Raw genomic sequence first — 17,575 nt, forward strand, 5'->3', positions numbered from 1 at the left:
TGGAAAAATACTGACATCCCAAGAGGGAGTCCAGCACCAGGTGACATGGTCACATGTCCCTGTAGCGTCACAGCAGCCATTACTCGGAGGCTGTCTATAGCATCCTCAGGAAGGCTCCCAAGGTGGGAGATAAGCTTCTAAGTCCTATTGTTCTAATAGGCCATTGCACTGAATAGATCCTTCCCCACCCACTATCTAGAATGAAAACTCTAGTGGGCATTACCCAGGTGTAAACACATTAGAAATATTGACTATGTATCTGTATTTCTAACTTCAGATACAAAAATGATACATGCATACAAATAGGATAATCATATTCAGCAAAACAAAACCTTTTGAATGACACCTCACATGACTTATAATGTATTTTATGCAAGATGATTATGATGTAATCATATCATATCACTGTGAAGAATATAGGGTACAGTGTCACAATGACTAAACACCAAACTAAAAGAAGCAGTTAGAGACAAAAAGCCATGCTGTAAAAATTTTAAGTCAAATCCTACTGAGGAAAAGAGAAAGGAGCATAAACTCTGGCAACTCAAGTATAATTAGGCAGTCCAAAAAAACAATTTGAAGAGCAGCTAGCCAAAGATAGAAAAACTAACAGCAAAAACAATTTTAAGTACATCAGAAGCAGGAAGTCTGCCAAACAATCAGTGGGGCCACTGGACAATCGAGGTGCTAACTGAGCACCCAAGGAAGATCAGGCCATTGCAGAAAAGCTAAATGAATTTTTTGCATCAGTCTTCACTGCAGGGGATTTGAGGGAGGTTCCCACACCTGAGCCATTCTTTTTAGGTGATAAATCTAAGGAACTGTCCCAGATTGAGGTGCAATTAAAGAAGGTTTTGGAACAAATTGGTAAATTAAACAGTAGTAAGTCCCCAGCAACAGACAGTATTCACCCAAGAGTTCTGAAGGAACTCAAATCCAAAATTGCAGAACTACATAACTGTGGTATGTAATCTATCATTTAAATCAGCTTCTTTACCAGATGCCTGCAGGTTAGCTAATGTGACACTGACTAGTTGGGTAACAGAGACCCCCTTGGGACTGTCACCTGATGTGCTGAGACTACCTCGGAGCCCATTTTCTTTGCCAGTTTGCCAACAGTATGCAGCTAGCAATATTTGTTAAAGTGTAGGTGTTTTGGCATTTAGCCACCAATGCTATGAGGCAGCATGCTTTAGTTTCTCCTTCCACACAGCAGCGTAGGCCTGTTACACTTTTGCTGCTGTACAAGGTTCCAGCCCGTATACAGCTATAAGCTGAAAAGCAACATGCTTGTGGGACTGTTTTGTCACCATCCCTAGCATGTACAAAAGTGTTACCCACAAATCAGGTATGTTATACATTTTTAAAGGGTTTACCATTAGTATTAACTTCTTTGTCTTGACCCATATAAAGTAAATTCACGTGTAACCTGTTGCCTGTTTCCACTCAGCCAAGGACATTTATTGCTCAGTGGACTTACAATGATAGCACCTTTTGGGCTCCTCTGCTTGTACAGGAGATTTGGGATGAGTAACAGGGGAACGGGGAGGTGAATGCCCAGCCTCCTTTCCCCCCCAGGGTACAAATGGTGATTCTGCTTTCCACCAACCCTGTATCCCTCTGCCAGTGGTTTATGTTTAATTGCAGCTTGTGACCGCTCATAAGAGTCTGCAAACTCAGCCAATCCACCCACTGCCATCATCTTTTTGTCCCACAAATACTGTTTTACATCACTGCACATATTCAGGAATTGTTCCTGAGTAACCAAATCACACATTCCTTCAAAGTTTGTAATGCCTTCCCCCCAACACACTTATCTAACAAATCTCTCATTTCATTTACATAAACCACATTACTCAATCCAGATCCCCTCTTAAGACTCCTGAATTTAGGTTTGAGGTGTAATCTGAAATGGTTTTAAAACCAGTTCTTTAAATTTACCATAGTTTGAAGCATCATCAATTGGCATCTTATTGATTATGTCTAGAGCTGTCCTAGTCAATTTTGCTACCAATGTAGTCATTTTTTGACCTTCAGGAATTGCATGGAGGGCGTACAGTCTCAAAGGTGATGAAATACTTAGCAATATCCCTGGATTCATCATACTGTGGACATCATTCCCATTCGTGGATTTTTGGGGAAGTGGAGCCAGCTACTGAAGAGCTTGGTCTCTTCCACTCCATAACAGTCAGTTCATGCTTCTGGGCCTCAATTTCTCGGTCTTTTAACTCCAGGGCTAGCCGCCTCTTTCTTTCTCCTGCTGAGCATCTTGCTGTGCTAGCCTCAGAGATTGAAGCCCAGTGTCTTTTAACTCCAGGGCTAACCTCTGGGTTTCCATGACTTTTGTGAGCAGCTTCCTCCGTTTCTTTGAGCTTCATTTGAAACTCGCAGTCCTTTGCCTTCTCTTCTGCTTTTCAGTCTGGCCAGCTCTTGTTTTGTAGCTGCCTCACTGGTAGTCATTTTCCTGCTTTCTTGTGCTAACGTCCTTTACCCGAAACAAAACAGAAAACAAACCAGTAACCACTTGGTCTGTTCTCTAGCCACCACACTTAAAATCACTACCAATGTCTCAAAGCAATCAGCTGTGCACAGATTCTGCTTGACTACACCACTGACAGGTTGGGTCACAGGGATGGTTACCTGATGTACTGAGACTAGCAATGTGAGCAGGGCAGCTGGGACTTGCAGGCCCGAGGCCCTGGGCAGAAGGTGAAGGAGCTTAACCTGGAGAACGAATAGGGAGGCTGTACCCTTTCAAATTGGAAAAACTGCTGGAAGTGGAGTTCTTTACCCCTAGGGCTGGAGAGAGGGGAAGGCAGCAACAAGCTGTAAGTTTTAAGCCACATATGGGAAATCATCAGCATCATACCTAGAAACTCCTCATTTGGAACCCCAGATATGTAAGTAGCACAGGAAAAGTTAAGACGGATGCGATTAGGAACCTTTTTGGTTGTTTTGGTTTGTGGATTCCTCTGTGCTAACCCTTTCCTGAATATTTGTGAAAATCACTTGGTGGTGGCAGCAATATCTGTCCAAGGCAGAAGACTGTACCTTGGAAGAGTTTTAACCTAAGCTGATAGAAAATGAGCTTAGGAGGTCTTTCATGCAGGTTCCCACATCTGTACCCCAGAGTTCAGATTTGGGGGGAATATACCCTGACAGTCATAACCAGATCTTTTAATGAAATAATGGACAGAATCTATCATTAACAAATGCATACAAGAGAGGTCAGAGCTTGGGAGGAAATGCACATTTTAGTTTGTTTTCCTTTTCCAAAACTACAGGTTTCCTGGGAATTAATGAAATAAGAGGTGAGTTCAGAACTCTGAGACTTGCACCATAAACTTTTTTTATCCCTGCCCATTTCCCAGGATAAACCTAGGCCCCTACTGAACCAGATGCAAGTGCCTTTGTTATGCAGTGGACTAAGTGTAAGGAATACTGTCCAGCTGATCAAATGAAATGTTGATCCTTTAACTTCAGGTTCCCACATAGGTGTTTTGATTTATATTTAAAGACAGACCTAATTTTGCTTGAAAAAGGAGTATTTATTGTGGCTTAGTAACTATTCTTTATATAAAATATCTATTACATCATTCAACTTCAAATAGGATTTTATTTTCTCTTTAGAGTGAATGTTGAATCCATAGAGGTACTAAATTCATATCTCTGATATGACAGACCTAATATAAATGAAACAATCCTAGTCTTTCAAAAGACAAGAAAAGAAACCCAGACCTTTCAATGCAATATTAGAGCTAGTGGAATCTCCCTCTAGTCAGTCAGTTCTCTGAACCACAAAAAAATGTTTGAAAATGGAAAATATCAGCCACAAACCAGTTTATTAATAGACTATATATACACTATTTAAAAGTGGTCCTTCTGTGGATGAGCTAGGTTCTACATGTCCGGTCTTTACACCAGTGAAAAAGCAGCATGTCACTAATGTCCCACTAGGCAACAATCAATATATTGTGCCAACACCTCGCTGATAAAAGATTGACTAATAGACACTTGGTGATTGCAGAAGGCAAGTCTTTAGAAGCAAAAAAATTGTCACAGGATCAACACCTGCTAGACCATGAAATAAAGCCTGCCTCAGCATAACTTTGTGTATGGATTCCTCAGAGGGAGTCCACATTCTCATAGGCCTGTTCAAGGAGGGTCAACATGTTCTTCATCTCAGCTGAGTGCTGGATGGTGCTTAGGTCCTTCAGAATACCTTTCTGGTCTTGGATTTTCAGAATCTCCTCCTGGAGAAGGAAGAAAAAGGAAGGAAAATGGGTGAGAGAAATACAAGACATATCCATTTCACTTAGGGCATCTCTACAGGGAGCAACACTGCGCACTATGAGAGTGCATTTTAGAAATCACATACCTCCCTCTCTTCCCTCCACCCCCCGTTGCACATTGCTGCTATGTATAGACAAGCCATTAAGAGCCCAGGAGAAATTCCATCCAATAAGACTTTATTTCCAGTGCAGTCCCAACTGTCTACAAGGTGACATGAGGGTAGTGATCCTTAACACTTGGATGGAAATATCTCACAAGGGACCATTTAATAAACTTCTCTCTGGGATCAGGGATAGGCAGACAGTTCTTATTCAGAGTACTTTACAGACTATTCAAAGAAAACGCATTGCACTGCCCAGGAGAGGGGAAATGCTAACAATTCCTGCTAGAAAGGGCAGTGTGGTTTCTGTTGTTTCCTCCTCATTGGCTGGAAGGTCTCTGAAAACGTGGTGCCGTCCCTGCTCACCTGCAGAGTGGGTGCTGTCAGACTGTGCTTTGGGAGTTCTGGAAGGCTGAGGACTCCTGTACCATTTTTCTGGAACACCTATAGAAGCAAGAAAAATAAAATGTGATCACAGATGCAAACAGATTCTTTATGTGCCACCATCCTCCTATTTTCTTAGTCCTGAAAGACAGAAATCCCTGATGTTTAGAAATCCTTGAAAATGCACACTCCTAATCTCAGGTGTGTCTCTCCTATACAAGGCGCTCTACTGACAGATCATGTACTGGTTGGTTCTAGAAACATGCCCTCCTGGGATCAATGCAGCAAATCTTGTTATAAGATACCTTCTTAGCCTTGTTCTCAGCTTCCTCCAACCGGTTCCTGAGAGTCTGGATTTTATCCTGCAGGCTCTGAATATTCTCATCTGTGTTCTCAGCAGTCTGCACAGCTGTCATTATTTCTTCCTGGGTTAAAATGGAAAGAATAGAACAAGTACATTTAAAAACGGTTTATATGCAAAACATTGTGCTAGAGTCCCACCCAAACTGTCCCATCTTTAACTTCCCTGACAAACACAGATGCTCAAGAAAGAACAAGAAATCAACAGAATTAAATGACTGAAGTCTCTTCTATCACCTGACAGCATTTGTATGAAGCAATGAAAGAGCTCTATTACGACTTGGTCATTGACCTTTGTCTGTGAACAAGAAGCTTGGATTCAGTTCAAGCATGGAATTAAGAATCCAGTCCCACCTTCTCCCAACCCTACAGCTGCTCTTCTGTTAGACACAGCTTGACTAGATGAGCCAAATAAGCCAGATAAGCTCCTGTTAAAATACCATGATGACAGCAACTTTATGCATCTACATGAGCTCTTCCAGGGGAATCAGAGAGGAAGACAAATGCTCTGAGAAGTTGAAAATGATATTTTAAATAATATTTATGTAATAGAATGTCAGGTTCTACGCAGAGATGTTGAGTTCTTTTGCTGAGTCAGTGACAGACCAGGTGGCTCCTATTATCTCCAATTCAGAAGGAGGTTATTTCTGCCTATGAAAGAAACTCAAAGGGGAAAATTCCTCTGAACAGCCAGCTCAGGGTTATGTTTCATGTTGCCACTTAAGTAAACCATAAGAACAAAACCCTGGAAAGGGGAAGTTTGAAGCAGATGAAGTGTGAGAGGCACAGGCATGGACTGTCACCTGCTTACACTGTAATTTTTCTTGTCCTTCCCAGAACATACCATATTGGATTTCTTCCATAACATAAGAAAGGATGCCTCTTGTTCCCTGCCACCCACAGACAAGAACAGCGGAGGCAGAAATCCAATAGAAACAAGACATGTGGATAACAAAATATTGTTTCCGCATCTTCAGTACTTCCTCATCTGCCAGCAAGTTTGGTGGGATTTTGTTTTAAAACTGAACACAATGATTCTTCATGGTATGTGGCCTTACACAGCACTTCTTGACTAACTTTCCATCAAGCACAGAGCCCTGCCTCCTTCCTGCTCTGTGGCAGATGAGCTAAAGATAGTGATTTGCTTATCTGTGGAAGTGTCCCATTGGATATAGATTGTTCCCTGTAGCAACAGAATATGGAATAATAATCCACAGCCATTTTACGACTTAGTCTAAAAAACAAAGAGGAAGCAGGGGAAGATTTTAAGGTCACCAGTTTGTGAGTCATAGTGGTCATTTGTGCCATCTTACTCACCACCACTATGGAGTTTCACGGGGAGAGGGGCAACACTATACAACACACTATAAATTCTGTCGCCTCCTCATTACACCGTCAACTGCATCTCAGCCTCCAGAGTAACCACAGCACGAAATCTCACTGTCTAATAGAACACTTGTGTGAAGACCTTGAAAGAATGAGGGATCGGGGTTACTAATCAGTTAGATTAGTGATCACTATCAGAGAATCCAATTATGTGCCAAATTCACACCCCTGCCCCAGCAAGAAACAGGCAATGTGGTTACTTGTAAGTTTGTGTTATCCCAAACTACCATAACAAGGAGAACTGCACATCAGAGATCTGCTCAAATATTACTACAGAACCATAGAACTATAGGGCTGGAAACGAGGTCATTCAGTCCATCCCCTGTGCTGAGGCAGGACCAAGTACGCCTAGACCATCCCCAACAGGTGTTTGTCCAACTTGTTCTTAAAAACCTTCAATGATGGGGATTCCAAACCTTCTCTTGGAAGTCTATTCTAGTGCTTAACTACACTTAGTTAGAAAGTCTTTCTTAATAGCTAACTTAAATCTCCCTTGCTGCAGATTAAACCAATTAGTTCTTGTCCTATCTTCAGTGGACATGGAGAACAACTGATCGCTATCCTCTTCAAAACAGCCGTTAACATATTTGAAGACTTATGTCCTCCTGTCAGCCTTCTTTTCTCAAAACTAATCACATCCAGTTATTTTAACCTTTCCTCATAGGTCACGTTTTCTAAATCTTTTATAATTTTTGCTCTGAACTGTCTCCAGTTTGTCCACATCTTTCCTGAAGTGTTGCACCCACAATTGGACACAGTACTCCAGCTGATCCCTCACTAGTGCTGAGCAGAACAGGACAATTATCTCCCATGTCTTACAAACAAAGCGCATCTACCAATGTGATATATGCCATCATGTGCCAGCAATGCCCCTCTGCCATGTACATTGGCCAAACTGGACAGTCTCTACGTAAAAGAATGAATGGACACAAATCGGACGTCAAGAATTATAACATTCAAAAACCAGTTGGAGAACACTTCAATCTCTCTGGTCACTCGATCACAGATCTTAGAGTGGCTATACTTCAACAAAAAAGCTTCAAAAACAGACTCCAACGAGAGACTGCTGAATTGGAATTAATTTGCAAACTGGATACAATTCACTTAGGCTTGAATAGAGACTGGGAATGGATGAGTCATTACACAAAGTAAAACTATTTCCCCATGGTATTTCTCCCTCCCACCCCACCCCCCACTGTTCCTCTGATATTCTTGTTAACTGCTGGAATTAGCCTACCTTGCTTGTCACCATGAAAGGTTTTCCTCCTTCCCCCCCCCCTGCTGGCGGTGATGGCTTATCTTAAGTGATCACTCTCCTTACAGTGTGTATGATAAACCCATTGTTTCATGTTCTCTGTGTGTGTGTGTGTGTGTGTGTATATAAATCTCTCCTCTGTTTTTTCCACCAAATGCATCTGATGAAGTGAGCTGTAGCTCACGAAAGCTTATGCTCTAATAAATTTGTTAGTCTCTAAGGTGCCACAAGTACTCCTTTTCTTTTTGCGAATACAGACTAACAGGGCTGCTACTCTGAAACCTGTGAAACAACATTCTGTGATGGGGTATATCAGGCCCTTTGAGGCCCCCTGCTGGAGGCTTTATGATCCTAACCATACCCCACCACAGGAAAAGGAGCAGTGAAAGCCATGTCCTCCAAGCTATAATTTAAACAGGCCCAGAGATGAGGTGAAGACTTTTAGTTCCGAGTCTTATCCCCTTCTTGGGGGCTAAGGCCAGTTCCCGAGTGGCTGATGGGGGGACCTAACCCTAACAACTACTCCAGGTCCCATCCACTAGTAACCCTTTCAAAAAAGGAAATTAGGTTGATTTAGCATGATTTGTTCTTTACAAATCCATGCTGGCTATTCTTTATAACCATATTATCGTCTAGATGCTTACAAACTGACTGTTTAATAAATTTATTAGAGCATAAGCTTTCGTGAGCTACAGCTCACTTCATCGAAATGCATCCGATGAAGTGAGCTGTAGCTCACGAAAGCTTATGCTCTAATAAATTTGTTAGTCTCTAAGGTGCCACAAGTACTCCTTTTCTTTTTGCCAATACAGACTAACACGGCTGCTACTCTGAAACCTTTAATAAATTTGTTTCCATATCTTTCCAGGTATTGAAAGGCTGACTGGTCTAGAATTCCCTGGGTCATCTTTGTTCCCCTTTGTACTGTGATACACATCAGAAAATTATTTTTTTTTTTTTAAACAAAGTGTCTGATAAAAGAGGTGAATAAGACCAGGATTGAGTGAACCTGGACTGAATTTCCTCCTCATCCCAGGAGACTGTAGTCTCTCCAGTGCACAACTGGGATCCTTCAATGCAGCAGTGTGAAGTGAAGCTCAGGAATGAGAGAACATGCACACCTGAAGTTCCCCTCCCACCCCTAGAGTAAATGGTCCTTCCATTGAAAGGCTAGAATCTATTGGGGAGCAGAACAAGGATTTACACCTTTTTTTTAGACCTATCCCATACCGCCTTTGCTCCCATGTCTCCCTTACCTGCAGTAGTGCCACAGCCTCTTCATTGAATGAGAGATTCTGTTTCTCTGCCACCTTAAGACTCTGCACATTTTTCAGGTTGCTTAGCTTCCCAACAGGCACCTTCAGGGTCTTGTAACGTCTCAGAAGCCTTGATTATATATATATTAAAAAAAAAGCATCACGTGTTTGTTCCTTAAAAACAAGGTAACCCACTAAAGACCTGTATAGGGAGACGGCATGTTCATCACATACCAATCCCAGAGCTGCTCTCACTGAAGTAAAGGACCCAAAGTGTTTAAGAAGGAAAAAAGGGAGAGTGGGCTGAAATTCTCTTTCAAGAGTGGTGTGGGTTTAGATGCCTGAGCACAGAACTAGGAGCCAGCAACTCTAGAAGTCTTATCTTGGCTATGACGGTGTTGTCTGCTGTGGTCTCACTTAATCCCTCTGGCTCAGTTTGGCATCTGTAAGGTTAAGTAGGTTAGTACTATTCTCAGGTCTTTAAGATTAATTAATTTTTGTGAAGTGCTGTGGAAGTGCTTAGTGTTTATTATTTATAGAGCCCTGCAAATTTTTGGATATCTGCGGATGTAGTTGTGGTGTTTACCATTTTTGCAGATCGGATGCGGATCCAAATGTTTGTATCCGTGCAGGGCTCTCAGTGAGATAGGGCGCTGATGTGGATACATATAAAAGGTAGAGTGCGGATCGGATACAAGCTAATTATTGCGGATGCTGATTGGGTGCGGATGGAAATTTTTGTATCTGCACAAGGCTCTAATTATTTAAACCACTGAAGATCAGTTTTGACACGTTAATTGATTTTTCACTGAGGATTCTGATGCTTAAAACAAGTATTCATAATGGTTCATCCTTTAGTTTTGCTAATTCTTTGTACCATTGCTCAGTCATCTTTTTACCATCTACTAAAGTCAAGACTCTTTTTTTGAGGGGGGCAAAGGGGGAAGAGAGAGGAGAAGGAGCTGGAATTGCTCATAAATGTCCTTATCTTTTTAAGGCTGGATTATCGCAAGTCTTTACTGCAGTAATGCCTAATTATAAAAGTTCAGGATGGAACTAATACCCAGTGCTACAGCCCATATTCTTACAAGCACTGACCTATGTCAATAATTATTCCCATCATAAAATATTTACATTGGCTCTCAGTAAATACAACATGAACTTGCAAATAACTAAATAGCCTTGGATTTAAGACAAACATTATAACCCGTCAGTTACTGGAGGTCAGAATCAGTATCCTATTTAATTGTTCTTGATATAATATAAAGGTACTAGGAGCTAGGGTTATGTTGTGGCTACTCTCCTGGATATGAAACTTACTTCTAAGTACTATCTGCACTGTTCTGATGGTTTCACTATTTAAAATAAAACTAACTAAATGCTTATGTGCAGCACTTCCTGTTTCCCAATTTGGACCCATTCATTTGAGTAACTTTATAAAGTGTCCTGTGCCTTTGTTAAAGATACTACATAGACGTATGTCGGAGCAAGAGCTTTATACCTGTTTTCAAAAATGGCCATTAATTTTAGAGGTGCCTTGATTTTTGGATGTCCAGTGTGAAATAGCTTGGTCTGATGCTCAGAAATGCTGAGCTCCCACAACTCCCCCTGAAGTTAATCAGAGCTGCGAGCACTCAGCACCTCCAGAAATCAGGTGATGGTGTCTCAAGTTGGTCCATCAAGTCTGGTATTGGCCTCTGGCAGTAGCCAGTAATCGCCACTTCAAAGGAAGACAAATCTTTCACAGTATAACTGGCTATCTGAGCAATGAAGTACAAGAAGGCTGCACTTTATGCCCAACACGAGATTACCCTTCTCCATGCATTCTATTAATGGTCACAGCTCTTAACTTGAGCGAGGGGTTTTGTTTTGTTTTTTTTAAAACTGCTGATGTCACAAAATGATGGTGGCTCTGAATTGCCAAATTCAATATCTCACTTTCTAATACAGTTCTAGAGCATACAGTTCATTCCAGCAGCTCTCAGGAATGCTGCCTGAGTGCCTGTTGCCTATATAAGGTGGTTAAAGGGAGGCTCTGCCACTTTGAACAAATCTTGTTCATCCACTTCAGCAAATATGCTCTTGAGATTTCCCTTTCTTGATCATACAACAGCTTCCTCTGATAGATTTCCTGAAGGTGACGGCTCCCAGGAGTGAAGGAACATTTCTAGGAATACATTACAAAGTCACTGAGAGCCCTTAGGTCTCTTCTCCATACCACTCATTACCTTTCCTTCAGGAGGTTGAGGTACTTTTGAATGTTATCTTTTTCTTGTATTGATTTACTTAGAATGGATCTAGAAGGAAAAAGCAAAATGTTAATTTCTCCCACAGAACCTCTCTCTCTCTCTATTATATATATATATATATATATATATAAAAAAAAGGAACTTCCTGGAATGGGATTATATGATCAGCAATGTCACACAAGACATGACTGTCTAGCAGAGCTTCCATGAAATAATATTGCTGAACTGCAAATACAGACAGTTATGCTGTCAGTTTACCTGGGTATGTCTATTTTTCCACTATCTATTAAATGTCTCAAGGCCTCTTTCTATCCCAGGCTGAGAACGCCTTCCAAATCTCATCTCATGCTTTCTAAATGAAGAGTTCCAGTGCCAAATGGACCTGGTGTCATGTGCTACAATGTTTAGAATCCTCAATAACTGATTAGTTGCTCAGACACTTTCAGAATGATTTTTTTACTAGCTATTACATTAAGCCTCCTAATTACTTGAGGAAACAGAATGAGATTCCTGGTCTTATGTGGTTGAAGCCTTGGCTGAGGGATGAGATGCGGTGGTGCTTGATACTTGCAATATTACTGAATCCATCATGCCTCCCAGGTGGTCGATGCTACTGGCTGGGAGTGGCTGCCATGCTGCTGTTTTGCCAGGGGCCAACTTCACCTTTTTTGTGCCCCGAGAACCTGTTTCTGTTGGTATCAGAAAGACAGAGAGAAGGAGAAACAGTCAAGATATGACTTATCGGACTTGGATAGAAAATTTTATGGTAAATCAGTTACTTCTCTGACCCACAAATAACTGAGCTATCAACTCAAGAGCAGATTTTCTGCCAAAGAAACAGCATCTCAGACCTGTCCACACTGTCAGTAGTAGTTATTTGTAAAGCACTGATAGTATGTTTGGTGATGTAAAACACACAGAAGACATGTGGTCCCTGCCCTAAGAAGCTTCCATTTTATTATGATTTCCTCCCAACATAATTGATAAAACTGGTGAAAGGATTGAGAAATAAGTCCCTAAGAAGCCATTTTAGCTACTGGTCCATAACACATCCCCCTCCCCAGTGACACTTGAGCAAGTGACATTAGGCACTAATATATGACTGACTCAGGTTTGATTTCCAGCCCTGATTTCTAATCTGATGGATGCAACAGAGGTTGGAAGTGCTGCAGAGATGGCATGTTCTATTTGAGAAGGAGAAGGGAGTGTTTTCTGTCACTTAGCAGTGACTTCTCCAGACTGATTAAGGAGCAGTTTTAAAGGTTCTAAAGGGAATAGATTTAGATGGTAAACTCATGAGTAAGGCTACAATTTATTCACAGGTATTTTTAGTAAAAGTAATGGACAAGTCATGGGCAATAAACAAAAATTCACTGCCCGTGACCTGTCCGTGACTTATACTAAAAATACCGATGACTAGATATTGGGGAGAGGGGAGAGCAGGGGAAGAGTGCTACTTGGGGGAAGGGGATACCTGGGGCCAGTGGCTCCAAGTGCCGGGGGCTACGGAACATGGATGCTCCGGTGGCCGGGGACCGCTGCCTAGGGCTGTGGACTGCAGTTGCTCCAGCTGGCCATCTGCCCAGGGGCCACAGCCACTGGAGCAGTGGCTGATGTAGCTGTCCCCGGGGCCGCTCAAGCAGTGGGTGGTGTGGCTGTCCCAGGGCCAGAAGGTGGCCCTGGGGCCAGTCACACTGGCACCTGCAGAAGTGACGGAGGTTGCAGAAAGTCACAGAATCTGTGACTTCCGCAACCTATATGACAGACATGGAGCCCTACTCATGAGGACAGGGACCTTGTCTACTTCTTTGTATATTAAGTACCATGTAAACAATAATCCAGTAGCCATCAAGGGATCAGGAGCAAGTTAAAATGAGGACCCTTGTGGTCCTGATAGACACACACAGGCCCCACCACAAGCACGCAACAGAAAAGAAACATACTATTTGGAAATAAAATAATATATTTTAATAAGAAATAGAAATGCATCTTGGTTAAGATTATACAAAGGCTAATTTTTTTTTTCTGTGCCTGACAAAAAATAAAAGGAGGCCTATTTGCAATCATATTTTGATAAAACTTATGAGTTATTTCCTGTTCTCAGTGTTGCTTCAGAGTATGGATTTATGGGTGAAGCACTAAAATATTGATGGGATACAAACATGTAGAGAAAATAAGGAAATCTGTACCTTCAGGGGACTGCTCCCTCTGTCGCTTCTCTCTCTTCTTGGCTGGCTGTATGACCTGGTAAAAAGGAAAATTTACACCAGAGGAAGAAATGTGTACAGGCAGTCTTCGACTTTACGACGTTTGACTTACGATGAACGGCACTTATGATGCTTCTGAAGTGACACCCTGATTTGACTTATGACAAGTGGTTTCGACTTTACGATGCTCGGTTCTGCAATGGAGTGGATTGCAATTCCGAATTATGGCATTTTGACTTGCGAAGCAATTTTCAGGAACCAATTGTGTCGCAAGTCCGAGGACTGCCTGTAAATGTTTTCTGGTGTATGGGACCATCCACTTGCTACTAAGGACCCACTTTGTAGTAAGGGCTGTGTAGGCATTTGAATACATGACAATGGCCTTTTGCCATTGGTCGCCTCTCCTGTAGTAAAGGCTTGTTTTCTGGCTTGTGCAACAACAGTCAGTCATCGAGCACACATTCTCAAATAAGAGCACATCTCTCACAAGTTCTGCAGGCCTCTTTCAGTCTTAAACAGGAGGAAGCAACTCGTAACCAGACCTCTTTAACTCTCACATTACAAAAGCAAGTCTACGGATGAGAAAATGTACTGGCTTATTTCTCCTAATCTCTTTTCAACAGCTTTTTGGGACCGTGATGCTCATAAGGCTGATTGTGACAAGGAGCATCTTTCAGATAGAAAGCTGTCTGTGTCAATCTTGTGCCCTGCAGACCATGAGCCAGAAGTGATCCACTTTCTCCAAGAAATTACTGAGCTAAGATTTTTATTGCTCTAATCATGTAGTCCAGGGATGGCCAGCCTGAGAAGGAGCCAGAATTTACCAATGTACATTGCCAAAGAGCCACAATAATATGTCAGCAGACCCCCATATGCTCCCCAGTGCCTGCTGGCAGCCCCCAACAATCAGCGCCTACTCCCCCCTCCCACCGCAATCAGCTGTTTCACATGCACAGGAGGCTACGGGGCGGGGGGAAGGGGCGGAGTGGGGGCAGCGCTGGGGCAGAGCAAGGGGTTGAGCAGTGAGCGCCCCCCACCACATTGGAAAGTTAGCATCTCTAATTCCAGCTCCAGAATCAGTGCCTAGGTAAGGAGCCGCATATTAACCTCTGAAGAGCTGCAGGTGGCTTTGGAGCCACAGGTTGGCCACTCCTGACGTAGTCACTAATCAGCTCTAGAATACATCCCTTTAATAGATGAATGGCCAGTTCTGTTTTGTTAAGCTATGGGACTACACTGTCCCCTCCTGGCCAATCACATAAAATTCAGATAGCCATTTCCTCCAGGCCCTGAGGATTTGTTCATGTCTTTTCTAGTCAGTCTATGTGTTGCAGAGAGAAGAGGTGCATGCTCATCTTGAACAGAGTGGATATTTGCTCAAGTTAAGCAAATATTCAAAGAAAAGCTCTTCTCCACACACACATATTAGTAGAAGGATGGCATATTCTCTCTTCCCACTTGAATAATTTAATTTCTTTGGGCTGATTAGTCTGATATTTAATGACCTCTTTCTCTTGTCCCCGTTTTTGTCCTCCATCTGCTTTTTTGCTGGAAGATTCTGGGTGCTGCTGTGACTTGCTCCTCTTTTGTGCCGCTCCTTCTCTGACAGACTTCCCTGCCTTAGGGGGACGAGCACAGTGATGTTTCATGACCTTTAAAGCAGTGGGGAGAAAAGTAGAGGTCAACAGAGACAGAGATTTATAATCTATAAAGAAGGGCAAAACACACATCTATTGAACAGGAAGTCTATGTTGAATACAGCATAACCTTTTGTGTATTTGAGTGCATCGCTCCCTTGGTAAATGTCTCCAATTGCTGCCTAATGAAGAAGCCATTGGATATTCTACATGCACCCACAGACACTCTTGCCCCCTATTACTCCCCAGACCCATTAGCCAACATTTGTTTGTTATGTGATCATAAACACCAATGTCACGCATGTTACAAAGACTATTTACATTACATCCTCCTCACATCGCTTCTCCTAGGCAGCTCCTACTGTGACACGGGATGATGCCACTTTGCCAAGGTTTCTGGACGCAACTGTCATGACATGGGAGGCAATGTCATTATGAAAAGGAGTACTAGTGGCATCTTAGAGACTAACAAATTTATTTGAGCATAAGCTTTCGTGAGCTACAGCTCACTTCATTGGATGCATTCAGTGGAAAATACAGTGGGGAGAGGATTTATATACACAGAGAACATGAAACAACGGGTGTTATCATACACACGGTAAGGAGAGTGATCACTTAAGATGAGCTATTACCAGCAGGAGGGGTGGGGGGAGGAAGAAAACCTTTTGTAGTGATAATCAACGTGGGCCATTTCCAGCAGTTGACAAGAACGTCTGAGGAACGGGGGCGGGGAATAAACATGGGGAAATAGTTTTACTTTGTGTAATGACCCATCCACTCCCAGTCTCTATTCAAGACTAAGTTAATTGTATCCAGTTTGCAAATTAATTCCAATTCAGCAGTCTCTCATTGGAGTCTGTTTCTGAAGTTTTTTTTGTTGAAGAATAGCCACTTTTAGGTCTGCAATTGAGTGACCAGAGAGAGTGAAGTGTTCTCCGACTGGTTTTTGAATGTTACAAATCTTGACGTCCGATTTGTGTCCATTCATTCTTTTACATAGAGACTGTCCGATTTGACCAATGTACATGGCAGAGGAGCATTGCTGGCGTATGATGGCATGTATCACATTGGTAGATGCGCAGGTGAACGAGCCTCTGATAGTGTGGCTGTGATGGTGTCCCCTGAATAGAGATGTGGACAGAGTTGGCAACGGGCTTTGTTGCAAGGATAGGTTCCTGGGTTCGTGGTTCTGTTGTGTGGTTGCTGGTGAATATTTGCTTCAGGGTGGGGGGGGGCGGCCTGTAAGCAAGGACTGGCCTGTCTCCCAAGATCTGGGAGCGTTGAGTCTTGTGGCAGTGATTGTCGTGACATGATGGACAATGAGATCCTTGCAGGGGGGACTCTCATGACGTCACTGCACTTTTTCGCAGCAGCTACTGCCATGACGTAGAGATTATGTTCTTGCAGTGGTGACAGTCATGACATGGGAGAAGGTCACCAGGCTGGGTCTCCTGGCAGTGACTGTCATGACATAAGGGACCGTCGCAACAGTAGGTAGGACTAATCTGAGTAACTGGGGCCCCCTTTGGATGGGCTGAGAGAGAGAGAGAGAGAGGGCCATAAACATACTGTTTATGACTGGAAGGGGAGCCCTAACGTTATGAGAGAGACTACATCCCCCAGCATGCATCGCCACCCCTGGTCATAGAACGCTTACTACACTGGGCCCACTGCATGCCGGGAGATGTCGTCTCGGCCACCCGAACGCCCCTTCCCCCCTCATGGCTCCCTGGTGCTGTCGCGTTCACCAACCCCCCGCAAAAAAAAAAAAAAAAAAAAAAAAAGTCCCATCGCGCGGCCCGTCACGACCCCTCCGAGACTCACCGGTTCTCCTCAACGACCCCAGAGCCAGAGCGGGGGCGCCGCCGAGCCGTTAGAGACAGCGTTCCCGCGCTGTAGCGCGCAGGCGCACACCGCGGCCGCGCCTGCGCACTCGGGTTGGTTTGGGTTTGGGGCTGACTCGCGGCAGGAGGAGGACGGGGGTCGGGGTAAGGGGCATGTCCCGACCGTGACGCCAGCGGGTGGCGGGCCCTGGCCGTTAAATCCCCTCCCCCACCCCCCCCCTTTTCCTTCCGCCTCGGCGGCTTGGCAGCCTCTGTGGGCCCCCGGCCGCTGTGTAACCCCCCGCGACCTCCCCACGGCTGTTGTCAGCCCCGCCCCCCCCCCCCCCCCGGGCTGCTCGCGAGGCCCTTCGCTTTCAGCCGCCCGCGCGGGGCAGGATCCCGGGAGTCTCCTCCCCAGCTTCGCCGCGGCTTTCCCGGGGTGCGGCGCCCAGGGCTGGGGCCTCGCCCGCGCCCGCTCACCCACCCCAGCCCTGTCTGCTGCGGCCCCGCCCGGCCGGCTCCTGTTCCCTTTGGGATCCGCCCTCAGGCCTGTCACCCCTGCACCGCTGCCGGCTGCTGCCCGATCTGCAGCTGCGCGTTGGATTGTCCTTCCGAAGGGCCGTGC

The 17,575-nt window shown here is 43.9% G+C and overlaps 1 protein-coding gene across 2 annotated transcripts; it reads right to left on the reverse strand.

Moving 5' to 3' along the window:
• Nucleotides 1–3,593: 3,593 nt before the first annotated feature.
• Nucleotides 3,594–17,566, reverse strand: CENPQ (centromere protein Q). Of its 2 annotated transcripts, none has more exons than XM_038394991.2 (9): nucleotides 17,435–17,566; nucleotides 14,996–15,142; nucleotides 13,473–13,527; nucleotides 11,855–11,972; nucleotides 11,263–11,331; nucleotides 9,035–9,164; nucleotides 5,083–5,202; nucleotides 4,760–4,837; nucleotides 3,594–4,253 (listed from the first exon to the last, which is right to left on the reverse strand). In XM_038394991.2, the coding sequence occupies exons 2-9, from the start codon at nucleotides 15,137–15,139 to the stop codon at nucleotides 4,125–4,127; spliced, it is 843 nt and encodes a 280-aa protein (XP_038250919.1). In that variant the 5' UTR covers nucleotides 15,140–15,142; nucleotides 17,435–17,566; the 3' UTR covers nucleotides 3,594–4,124. The 2 variants fall into 2 exon arrangements, with proteins under 2 accessions (XP_038250919.1, XP_038250918.1); XM_038394990.2 differs by lacking the exon at nucleotides 17,435–17,566 and adding an exon at nucleotides 16,952–17,087.
• Nucleotides 17,567–17,575: the final 9 nt, after the last annotated feature.

This window comes from Dermochelys coriacea, chromosome 3, assembly GCF_009764565.3.
Source record: "Dermochelys coriacea isolate rDerCor1 chromosome 3, rDerCor1.pri.v4, whole genome shotgun sequence".
Lineage (NCBI taxonomy): Eukaryota > Metazoa > Chordata > Testudines > Dermochelyidae > Dermochelys > Dermochelys coriacea.

Excerpts from the sequence above, each read along its gene's own strand:
- CENPQ (XM_038394991.2), bottom strand. The coding sequence starts at position 15,139 with ATGAAACATCACTGTGCTCGTCCCCCTAAGGCAGGGAAGTCTGTCAGA. Across the intron at positions 11,973-13,472 it reads GAGGGAGCAGTCCCCTGAAG|AAACAGGTTCTCGGGGCACA; the intron begins GTACAGATTTCC and ends TGATACCAACAG. Across the intron at positions 4,838-5,082 it reads CTGAGAACAAGGCTAAGAAG|GTGTTCCAGAAAAATGGTAC; the intron begins GTATCTTATAAC and ends TTGCTTCTATAG.